Source organism: Anolis sagrei, chromosome 10, assembly GCF_037176765.1.
Source record: "Anolis sagrei isolate rAnoSag1 chromosome 10, rAnoSag1.mat, whole genome shotgun sequence".
NCBI lineage: Eukaryota > Metazoa > Chordata > Lepidosauria > Squamata > Dactyloidae > Anolis > Anolis sagrei.
This window is the reverse complement of record NC_090030.1, coordinates 30,564,025-30,576,639: the sequence shown is the minus strand read 5'-3', so window position 1 is coordinate 30,576,639 and position 12,615 is coordinate 30,564,025. Positions and strand designations below refer to the sequence as shown.

The 12,615-nt window shown below is 43.8% G+C and overlaps 1 protein-coding gene across 1 annotated transcript in view; it reads right to left on the bottom strand.

The window, feature by feature from the left end:
- Nucleotides 1–289: 289 nt before the first annotated feature.
- The window catches only part of LOC132763085 (myotubularin-related protein 8-like), a 76,840-nt gene continuing 64,514 nt past the window's right edge, over nucleotides 290–12,615 (bottom strand). Inside the window, exons 2-3 of the mRNA XM_060756457.2 lie at nucleotides 4,995–5,835; nucleotides 290–513 (exon numbers count right to left, since the gene is read on the bottom strand). Of these exons, the coding sequence (XP_060612440.2) occupies nucleotides 380–513; nucleotides 4,995–5,814 (954 nt within the window). The 5' untranslated portion in view covers nucleotides 5,815–5,835 and the 3' untranslated portion in view covers nucleotides 290–379. The remainder of the gene's footprint in view (nucleotides 514–4,994; nucleotides 5,836–12,615) is intronic.

The following is a 12,615-nucleotide window of genomic DNA, read 5'->3' as shown; positions in this document are numbered from 1 at the left end:
GAGAAGGGTGGAAAATAAATACAGTAAATAAATACATAAATGTGGATGACATCCAAGGAGCAAAGGTTTTGATAGGCAGATGATTTCTCAGAAGGAGAGATGGTATTGTTGGTGGAGAACCCCACAAAAGCAAAGGTAGATGACCTCACAGAAGCAGAGATGGGGCCGACCTCTCAGGGACCAACGTGAAATCATGGTGTGCCACATGGCATGTCTCTAGACTCGACGAGACCCTAAAAGGCCAAGGAACTCACAACACACAACCTAAACAAGGAGACTACAGCACTCGTTTCCCAATTCTTAGTGGTTCTGATTTTCTCTTTTCTTCCTTCCTTACAGTCCTTGATCACCCCTGAGCAGTTCCAACTTGGGTCTTCCATTACAACTGGTGTTTGAGGTAGCTGAGCAACGGAGACGGGATTTCCAGTTGATCCGCAGCATTGGGTTGGTTCGGTGGTTTGAGGAACTTCCTGATGGCGAGTCTGCATTGAGACATCAAGGATTTGGGGACAGCTAGCGAGGAAGGGAAGGGAGCGGGAAGAAAAAGAAGTGGTGAATCCTAAGCACCTTGCAAAGTTTTCAGGTTTCAACAGAACCTCTAAAGCAGTGGTTCTCAACCTTTCTAACACCATGACCCCTAAATATGGTTCCTCAGTTTGTGGTGACCCCCAACCATAAAATTATTTTCGTTGCTCTTTTAGAACTGTAATTTTGCTAATGTTACGAATCATAATGTAAATATCTGATATGCAGGGTGTGTTTTCATTGTTACAAATTCAGCATAATTAAAGCATCATGATAATCAGAAAAAAATAGATGTTTGGGGGAGTATGGAAAACAGATGATGGGATTTGCAGTACTTTGCTGGCCAGTGAGTGCGCGAGGCAGGCGAGGGAGGCTTTGCTCAAAGCCTCAAAGCCAAGTTTTGAGCGGAGCCTCTTTCGCCTGGCTCGCAACCCCGCCAGCAGCGAGCGGTACGAGCCAGGTGAGGGAGGCTTTGCAAAAGGCCAAGACAACGCTGGCAGTCTTTAGGAGGAGCCTGAAAACGTGGTTGTTCCAGTGTGCCTTCCCAGAATAAGGAAACTCCCAGCAATATGTCCCTAAACGCACTTTATCTAGGATTGTCTGCACTCTCTATCCTTCTCCAAAATTTCTATCCTGTTTATATGTCACCTGGTCACGCCCAGCATTATTTTTTAAATTTTTAATTAGTACATTTGGCCCTGCCATAGGTTTTTTAAACGCCGTTGTGTTATTGTTAATGTTTATTGCTATTTTGTTTATGAGTTTTATTTATTTATTTATTTTTATTTTTTTTATTTTATTTGGAGTGCTTCTACCCCGCCCTTCTCAACCCCCGAGGGGGGACTCAGGGCGGCTTTCAAAAGGCACAATTCGATGCCCAACAATTCACAAAATACAATATACAATTTACAATTTAACATCAACAGTTATTACTAGTTAAAACAATCAAATCAATACAATAACAGCAATAAAATCATTTTGTGGTCAATGTTCATCGATTTATAAATCCATAATCGATCCAGCATTGTCATTGTCCTTTCCTACTCTGGTCGTCATTGTCTTTTGTCCATCTGCCAGCTTACCCTGTCTGGGCTGAAATATGCGGTATAGAAATAAAGCAAATAAATAAATAAATACCCACAGGCCTGGTCCCAAATCCAGGTTTTTAAATTCCTCCTGAAGGAGAGGAGGGATGTTGATGACCTAATTTCCCCGGGGAGCGCATTCCACAGGCGAGGGGCCACCACCGAGAAGGCCCTGTCTCTTGTCTCCACCAGTCTCACTTGTGATAAAGGTGGAGCCGATAGCAGGGCCTCCCCGGAAGATCATAAACTCCGAGGTGGGGCGTAGAAGAAGATACGTTTGGACAGGTACACTGGGCCAGAGCCGTAAAGGGTTTTGTAGGTCAAAACCAGCACTTTGAATTGTGCTCGGAACTGGATCGGCAGCCAGTGGAGCTGACATAACAGGGGGGTGGTGTGCTCCCTGTATGATGCTCCGGTGAGTAATCTAGCCACCACCCGTTGGACTAATTGAAGTTTCCGAACAGTCTTCAAAGGCAACCCCACGTAGAGCGTGTTGCAGTAATCTATTCGGAATGTTTGTATTACTGTTGCTATTGTTTTTATTGTTATGTTGTGGGCTCGGCCTCATGTAAGCCGCACCGAATCCCTTGGGGAGATGGAAGCGGGGTACAAATAAAGTATTATTATTATTATTATTATTATTATTATTATTGCAGAGCCTTCCTCGCCTGGCTCGCGACTCCACGGCAAGAGCCAGGCAATGGAGGCAGCCATTCTTAGGAGACGAAGGTGGTGGCCTTGCAACCCCTCCAAAATGGCCAAACAACCCCCCTGGAGGTTGCGACCTCCCCAGTTGAGAGCTGCTGCTCTAAAGCTTGAGACATCACCATAAACAGACAATGAGGAATCATGGGAATCCAGCAACATCTGGGATGTCACATCACTCCTATTCCTGATTTCAGCTTATTTACCTCATTGTGTAGTCCACCCATCACATTTTCTATGGTTAGGGGCAAAGGACCCCCACGAAAGTGACTTTTAAAAGTGCTGTTCTTCTTTACCTGCAAAAATACCTCTCTAGGAATGTCCGCATTCTCCAGTAGAGAACCTGTCAGAAGTTAACTATAGAAACACATTGAAGGGTCTAGAAATTCCAAGAGAATTTTTTCTAGGATCTCCAAAGGACCTTTTAACCAAATCCACAAATCATCTACACTGCCATATACAATCCAGATTATCTGCTTTGAACTGGACAATATGGCAGTGTAGACTCAGTCCCCTTCTACACTGCCATATAATCCAGTTCAAAGCAAATAATTTGGATTTTATGTCGCACTGTAGAAGAGGTGTCATATAATCCAGTTCAAAGCAGATAATTTGGATTTTATATCGCAGTGTAGAAGAGGCATCATATAATCCATTTCAAAGCAGATCATGTGGATTATCTGATTTGATAATCTGGATTATATAGCAGTGTAGAAAGGGCCTCCCTAGATTCCATAACATTAAACCATGGTGGTTAAAGAGGTCTCAGGGCCCTTTTACACAGCCATATAACTCAGAATATCAAGGCAGAACTGGGTTATCTAAGTCCACATTGCCATATAATCCAGTTCAATGTGGATTTTATAGAGCTGTATGGAAGGGGCCTCAGACTGCATTCATTCTACAGTGTAGATCAGTGGCTCTCAACCTGTGGGTCCCCAGGTGTTTTGGCCTACAACTCCCAGAAATCTCAGCCAGTTTACCAGTTGTTAGGATTTCTGGGAGTTGAAGGCCCAAACATCTGGGGACCCACAGGTTGAGAACCACTGGTGTAGATACACTCTATAGGCACTTCCAGACAGGACCTATATCCCAGGATCTGATCTCAGGTTTTCTGCTTTAAACTGGATTACATGAGTCTGCATTGCCAGATAATTTGGGGTAAACAGAAAACCTGGGATCCGATATTGGGATATAGGGCCTGTCTGTAAGGGCTCTAAGTTCTTCTGGAACATAAGCATGCTACATAAGTGTCCGAAATATTAAAAATCAACTAGGTATTTTTAATTACAAAAATGTGAGTCCAGCACTGAAAGGGTTAAATGGATGCAATGAATCAGCAAAAGCTGCAGTTCAATATAAGCAGGTATGCCTGTAGGTTAGTAGGCTTCTGTGTTAGTTTGCCTCAGTCTGAGAGAGGCCTCAGTCTGAGAAGGCTCCAGTGCGAGGTAGGCCTCAGTGTGAGAAGGTTTCGGTGAGCAAAGCCCCATGTTGAAGACCTCGTGTGTGAAGCTCCAGTGGGAAGGCTGCTCAAAGTGATAAAAATTTAACAAAAAGATACAGGCCAACATTATTTCTTCCATAGGAGGCTTTTCTTTATAGCAAAATAATATGGTTGCACTATTTACAAGAACAAGGTTTCCATAATACAAACAAAGTCCTTTATACTTCCTTCTTTGCTTCATACTAGGCTTCTTTCTCATGCAGATGAACAGTTTCACTCTCACAGAGCCTCTTCTCACACCAAAGTTACACAGTAGCTTTTCACACAGCTTTACATGCGAAGCCTTCAACCTAGGGCTTCTCTCACTGAAGCTTCTCACAGACTAAGGCCTACTTCACACTGTGAGGCCTTCTCTACAGGTTAAGGCCTGTCTCACACTTACTCGCAGCAGCATGACCCAGCACTAGTAGCCAAAATGATAAAAAGAACGAAAACACACAGACCAATGTTATCTCTTCCTTAGAAGGTTTTTCTTTGACACAAAATAATATGGTTGCAGTATTTACAAGAACAAGGCTTCCATAAAACAAAGTTCTTTAGACTTCCTTCTTTGCTTCCACGCTAGGCTTCTTTCTCATGCAGATAAACAGCTTTGCTCTCAATGAGCTTCCTCTCACACCGAACTTACCACCGAGCTTCACACAGTAGCTTTTTACTACTTTTTTGGCTACTAGTGCTGGGTCATGCTGCTGCGAGTAAGTGTGAGACAGGCCTTAACCTGTAGAGAAGTCCTCACAGTGTGAGGTAGGCCTTAGTCTGTGAGAAGCTTCAGTGAGAGAAGCCCTAGGTTGAAGGCTTCGCATGTAAAGCTGTGTGAAAAGCTACTGTGTAACTTTGGTGTGAGAAGAGGCTCTGTGAGAGTGAAACTGTTCATCTGCATGAGAAAGAAGCCTAGTATGAAGCAAAGAAGGAAGTATAAAGAACTTTGTTTGTATTATGGAAACCTTGTTCTTGTAAATAGTGCAACCATATTATTTTGCTATAAAGAAAAGCCTCCTATGGAAGAAATAATGTTGGCCTGTATCTTTTTGTTAAATTTTTATCACTTTGGGCTACTGGTGCTGGGTCACACTGAGCTGATGAGTTACTCTGCTGTGCATTTATGGGGGGGGGGGGGGGTCTTTTGTTAATAACAATAAGCATACATTTTAAGAAGTTAGAAGTCAGTGTGCTACCTCTTTCCCGGACTAACAAATCCAGCACCTCAGAGTTAGCTGAGATCTTATCCAGTGCGACTCCCAGCAAATACACATTGGCTCCAAAATCTATGAGGAGCTGGACAAACTCAACTCCGCAGCCGTGCCTCAGGCAGATTTCCAGAAGCGTCTTTGGGTTTTTGATGCGGCTGATCATTTTCTCGTCGTTGCAGTTGTAGTTCGGGTCGGCTCCGTACAGCAGCAGCATTTTGAAGCACTCCAGGTGCCCGTAGATGGCTGAGAGGTACAAGGGGCCAGAGCAAGCCACGGAGTTGGCAGCCCACTCGGGGACCCTGGCCTTGACGTTGGCGTCTGCCCCGTGGGTCAAAAGCTCCCGGAGGATGTCCACGTCACCGTCCCTGGCTGCGGTGAGGACTGGCGTGCAGTTGTTGTGGACGCTCCCCAACGGGTTCGCTCCAGCTGCCAAGAGGGCCCTGACGCAATCCAGGTGACCATTGTTGACAGCCACGAAGAGCGGGGTTTGGGCCTTGACGTCCAAGCTGTCCACCTCAGCTCCATGGGCCAGGAGCACCTCTACGCACCTGGTGTGGCCCTTGGCGGCAGCCAGGCGCAGTGGCGTCCCGGGGACCCCCCACCCACTCCGGCTGTTGATGAACCGACGGAAGCGCTCTTGGCGAAGCAGGTCGTCCAGATGGCGGTCGTTGTCTTGGGAGACAGCAAGGTTCAGCTCCTGCCTTTCTTCTTCCCCTTCCTCATCTTCTCTGGGCTGGAACATCGAGAAGATCTTGGTGATATCCAGCAGGCTCATGATGTGTTTCTTGAGGGTGACTTTCATCATGAACTGGGCAGTGTTGGAAAGCTGCAAGGCCCACAAAAAACACACAATGTCAGACTGTTGGAAGGGAAGAGGCATCAATGCTTGTATGTATAAAGCAGTGTTTCTCAACCTGGGGGTCGGGACCCCTGAGGGGGTCACGAGGGGGTGTCAGAGGGGTCGCCAAAGGCCATAAGAAAACGCAGTATTTTCCGATGGTCATGGGGATTCCATGTGGGAAGTTTGAGCCAATTCTATCGTTGGTGGAGTTCAGAATGTTCTTTGATTGTAATGAACTATAAATCCCAGCAACTACAACTCCCAAATGTCAAGGCCTATTTTCCCCAGGCTCCACCATTGTTCACATTTGGGCATACGGCTTATTCGTGCCAAGTTTGGTCCAGATACACCATTGCATGAGTCCACAGTGCTCTCTGGATATAGGTGAACTACAACTCTCAAACTCAAGGTCAATGCCCATCAAATGTTTTTTTTTTTGCACTGGGAGCCAAGTTTGGTTCAAATCCATTGCTGGTGGAGTTCAGAAAACTCTTTGATTATAGGTGTACTATAAATCCCAGCAACTACAACTCCCAAATTACAAAATCAATCCTCGCCCAACCCCACTAGCATTCACATTTGGGTGTATTGGGTATTTGTGCCCAGTTTGGTCCAGTGAATGAAAATGCATCCTGCAGATCAGATATTTACATTATGATTCCTAACAGTAGTAAAATGATTGTTATGAAGTAGCAATGAAAACAATATTATGGTTGGGGGTCACCACAACATGAGGGACTGTATTCAGGGGTCACGGCATTAGGAAGGTTGAGAACCACTGGTATAAAGCAAGCTCCAAAGCCCATACAACATAAAACTGTTGGAAAGGAAGAGGCGTCAATGCTTGTATGTATAAAGCAAGTTTCAAAACCCATTCAACATAAAAGTGTTGGAAGAGGCATCAACATTTGTATGTATAAAGCAAGTTCCAAACCCCGTAAACTGTGATAAGAACTGTGACAGTGACAAGTGTTTACTTCTATTTACCTCTAATTACTAACTGGAAACCAATATCTGTTAAAAGAGAAGTCAACACAAGGTACTTACTGTATATACTTGAGTACCTAGTTTTTCAGCCTCCTTTTTTAGGCTGAAAAAGCTCCCCTCGGCTTATACTCAAGTCAAGGTTATTATTTTACTCTGTTGTTAGTATTATTTTATTTTAATACTCTATTATTATTAAATTTACCGTATTTTGCCCTATTATTATTATTACATTTAATGCTCTATTTATTATTGTTATTGTTATTGCATTTATTATTTTACTCTATTATTACTGTTATAATTGCATTTCCATTATTTTACTCTATTATTTATTTATTTATTTATTTAATATTTACTTTGCTTATTTACCGCTGTTCTCAGCCCAGGGGCGACTCACAGTGGTGTACAACATAGGAAGAACAAGATTCAAGACACAGTATAAAACAATTCACAATCCAACATTACACAAAAACATCGTCATTACTACGAAAACCATTCAGCGTCATCTCATCGTCCAAACCACAATCCAGTATCATTTTCTGTTGTTCCATTCCTATACTCATTACCAATCATTGCACTTCTTGTTCGAACACCTCAAACAACCAAGTCTTTAATTTCCTCCGGAATATCATCAGGGTAGGAGCCAGACTAATGTCCACGGGAAGGGTGTTCCACAGCTGAGGAGCCACCACCAAGAAGGCCCTATCTCTCGTACCCGCCAGCTGTGCTTGTGAAGCAGGCGGGATCGAGAGCAGGGCCTCCCCGGAAGATCTCAAAGTCCTGGTGGGCTCGTAGGTCGAGATGCGGTCGGATAGGTATCTTGGGCCGGAACCGTTTAAGGCTTTATAGGCCAACGCCAGCACCTTGAATTGAGCCCGGTACATTTATTATTACATATATTACATTTATTATAATAAATTTTACATTTATTATTATTATTATTATTATTATAAGGTTATTTATTATTTTACTCTGTTATTAGTATTATTTTTATTTCATGTATTATTCTACTCTATTATTATTACATTTACAGTATTTTGCCCAATTATTATTATTACATTTAATACTCTATTTATTATTGTTATTGTTATTGCATTTATTATTTTACTCTATTATTATTATTATTATTATTATTACATTTATTATTTTTCTCTATTATTGTTGGAAGGAGATACGTAAGGTGTAGAGCTTTTTCGATCTATTCTCCAATTCTGTGGAACTCATTGCCTCCATATATTAACGCAATGTCGGAGTTGCTCTGGCACCATGAGATGCAGAGCCAATCTTAAGAAATGGGGCTACAGGGTGGAATCCTCGGCATGCGAGTGTGGAGAAGAGCAAACCACTGACCACCTGCTGCAATGCGCCCTGAGCCCTGCCACATGCACATGCAACCCCAGAGGCACTCCAAGTGGCCAGATACTGGTCAAAGGACATTTAACCAACTACCAAGTTTGCAAAATCTGTGGGTTTTTTTTCTTTTTCTTTTTAATCTGTGTGTTTGTTTTGCTCTGTTAGAATTCTAATACAATGGTATGGTTGCTGATGACACGATAAATAAAATAAATAAATAATTTTTAATGTATTTTATTTTCTGGTTTTGTTATGCTTTATGTTATATTGTGTTTACTATACTGATGGGCATGGCCTCATGTAAGCCACTCCGAGTCCCCTTGGGGAGATGGAGGCGGGGTATAAATGAAGCATTATTATTATTATTATTATTATTACTATTATTATTATTATTTACACCTAAAGATATCTGTAGCTCTACGGACACTGATATAGGAAATTGCTAGCTTTTCTTTGCCTTTTGAAAAGAGTGCTTGCTTCATTAATGTTTAACATTCGCACAAATGACCAGCCATTGCCAGAAGGGACAGAGAGTTTCATGTATGCTGATGATCGTGCCATTACCGCTAAAGCAGGGAGCTTTGAGATGGTTGAACAGAAGCTCTCTGAAGCTTTAGGTTAGTGGTTCTCAACTTTTCTAACACCGGGACCCCTAAATATGGTTCCTCATGTTGTGATGACCCCCAACCATGAAGTTATTTTCGTTGCTACTTTATAAGTGTAATTTTGCTACTGTTACAAATCGTAATGTAAATACCTGATATGAAGGATGTGTTTTCAATGCTACAAATTCAACATAATTAAAGAATCACGATTAATCAGAAAAAAAATATATTTGGGGGAGTATGGAAAACAGATGATGGGATTTGCAGTACCTTTGACCGATTCAGGGCTGGCTTCCATAGACCACTGAGACCTCCACACAGAACTCCCATGTCAAACAAAAAATACTGGAGGGGTTTGGGAGGAATTGACAGTGATTTAGGGGAGATGTAGTTCACCTACATCTGGAGAGCATTGTTAACTCAAACAACTATGGATCTGGACCAAACGTGGCACGAATACTCAATATGCCCAAATTTGAACACTAGACGAGTTTGGGGGAAAATAGACCCTGACATTTGGGAGTTGTAGTTGCTTGGATTTATAGTTCACCTGCCATCAAAGAGCATTCAGAACTTCACCAGAGAGAGCAAGGCAGGCAAGGCGGGCTTTGCGCGAGGTCAGGCCTTGCGTGGAGAACCCCTTGTCTGCCCCTTGCCAGATGGCGAGAGAGCGAGGCAGGCGAGGCCAGGCGCAAAGGAGCCCTTGTCTGGCTCACACCCTTGGAGCAGGGCCAACGGAGGCGGCCTTGCGACCCCTCCGAAATGGCCAGGCGACCCCCAGGTTGAGAACTGCTGCTTTAGGTGCTCTTGCTGCCTATTACAGGGAAAATCCACTGATTCTTAATCCATCTGAAATGCTTTTCACCTTAAGAACAGACCAGCATCTTGAGCTCTGAGGATTGCCTGGGAAGAAATCCCATCAGAGCATTGCAGCACACTCAAATACCTGGGAGTCACTCTGGACCATGCTCCGACCTACTACGAAGCACTGCTTGAATATTAAGCAAAATGTGGGTGCTAGAAATGATATTGTACGAAAGCTGACTGGCACAACCTGGGGATCACAACCAGACACAGTGAAGACATCTCCCCTTGCGCTTTGCTACTCTGCTGCTGAGTATGCATGCCCAGTGTAAAACACATCTCACCACATTAAAATAGTGGATGTGGCTCTTAATGAGACATGCGCATTATCACAGGATGTCTATGCCCAACATCGCTGGAGAAAGTATACTGCTTATCCGGTATAGCACCGCCTGACATCCACCGGGAAGTAGCAGCCTGTAATGAAAGGACCAAGGCATGGACATCTCTGGCCCATTACCTGTTCAGATATCAGCCTGCAAGCCAATGCCTTAAATCAAGAAACAGCTTCCTAAGATCTACAGAGATACTCTGAGTAACACTTCAGCAAGCGAGAGTCCAAAAGTGGCAGGCTAAACCCCAGAAGATTAATCAGTGGTTGCGACCAAATGAGAGACTCCCTCCTGGGCACACAGAAGACTGGGCGACTTGGAAGGCACTGAACAGACTCCACTCTGGCACTACAAGATGCAGAGCTAACTTTAAAAAATGGGGCCACAAAGTGGAGTCCACAACATGTGAGTGTGGAGAACAGCAAAGCACAGACCACTTACTGCAATGCAACCTGAGCCCTGCTACATGCACAATGGAGGACCTCCTTACAGCGATACCAGAGGCACTCCAAGTGGCCAGCTTCTGATCAAAAGATATTTAATATAATGACAAGTCTTTACATTTATTTGTCGTTTTTAGATGCATTATAACGGTAACCTCAATTTGCTTCTGATACGATAAACAGTTTGTCTTTTGCAAGCAGACAAATGCTTGAACTCCACCTGCTTGGCTGTGAAATGCGAGACGTTAAGGGGGAAGGGGAGCAAAACTATTTCCGGTGCATTCCATTCCAGAAGTGGAATGACAGAGGATATCCAACTGGGTCCGTAAGAGAGTATGGAAGCGAAGCATTTGAAAGGGTGCAGTTTTGCTTTAAAACAATACAGCCTGAACACACACACAGAATCACAGAGTTGGAAGAGACTTCATGGGCCATCCAGTCCAACCCCATTCTGCGAAGAAGCAGGAAAATCGCATTCAAAGCACCCCCAACAGATGGCCATCCAACCTCTGTTTAAAAGCTTCCAAAGAAGGAACCTCTACCACACTCCGGGGCAGAGAGTTCCACTGCTGAACAGCTCTCACAGTCAGGAAATTCTTTCTAATGTTCAGATGGAATCTCCTTTCTTGTAGTTTGAAGCCATTGTTCCGCGTCCTAGTCAGAGGCGGCCCTAGGTTATTTTCAATGGTAAGCAAAGAGTATTTTGCCCCCCCCCCCAACCAATTACTGATATATATTTTCTGTTAGTCGTGGGAGTTCTTGGTTCAATTCCATCATTGGTGAAGTTCAGAATGTGAACTATACATCTCAGGAACTACAACTCGCATATGTCAAGGTCTATTTTCCCCCAAGAGTGCCTCAAGAGCGCCCCTGGGCAACATCAACTATACTGCAAATGCTTACTTTGCACAATGAGTTGAGCTGCCCCTGGTCCTAGTCTCCAGGGCAGCAGAAAACAAGCTTGCTCCCTCCTCCCTGTGACTTCCTCTGGCATAGACACTGAGAACTGGGAAGCCCTGGCCCTTGAGCGCTCCAGTTGGAGGTCAGGTGTGACCAGCAGTGCTGCAGAATTTGAAGAGGCACGAATGGAGGGCGAAAGAGAGAAACGTGCCAAGAGGAAGGCGCATCAAGCCAACCCTGACCAAGACCGCCTTCCACCTGGAAACCAATGCCCACACTGCGGGAGACGATGCAGATCAAGAATAGGGCTCCGCAGTCACCTACGGACCCACCGTCCAGACACTGACCCTGGAAGACTATCCTACTCGGACAATGAGGGATTGCCTACGCAAGTAAGTATTCCATTGCCCTAGCATTCCATAGCCCGAGCCACTGTAGTTAAAGTAGTGCCAAACAACACTATTTGTGCAGTACAGATCCATCTAACGTAAACGAAAAGTTCTGCAAGTACGTTGGGTGAAAGACACTACAAATAGACAGAGATCGAGGCATCTGCTTGCATTTTTTGAAAACTTCCTTCCATGAGGAGCAGCTTCCATTCCATGGCAGGTAATGGGGAGAATCATAGTATCATGTTCCCTTTGGCTATTCCTGAGCCTCTTTGAATCCAGGATTTTTGAAGGCTATTTTGATTCCGGCACATGTGATGCATTCGGGAGATATGCTGCATTCCAAAGTCCCAAACCAGGCAACCAAAGGGACCTTTTGGGGGATCACAAAAGGCAACATGTCCCCATATACTACACTGCAAAGCTGGGCTGAGCAAAAAGAAAAAGATGGATTATTGGCAACAAATAGGTAAGAATATCAGGTGCCCCGCCACTTAGCTACAGGAGCAACACAATGTCCTACGGTTGCATCTACATCAGTATTTGTCAACCTTGCTAATGCTGCGACCCCTTAATACAGTTTCTCATTTGTAATGACCTCAGCCCCAACCATAACATTATGTTATTTTGGTACTGTTATGAATCATCATGTAAATATCTGATGTCTTTTCATTCACTGGATCAAATTTGACACAAATCTATATAAATAAAAATATAATGTTCGTTTGTGGGGTTAACAGAACTCAAAAAACCACTGGACGAATTGACACCTAATTTGGACACAAGACACCTAACAACCCAATGTATGTCCTTCACTCAAAAAAATTGATTTTGCCATGTGGAAGTTGTAGTTGCTGGGATTTATAATTCACCTAAAATCAAAGAGCATTCAAAA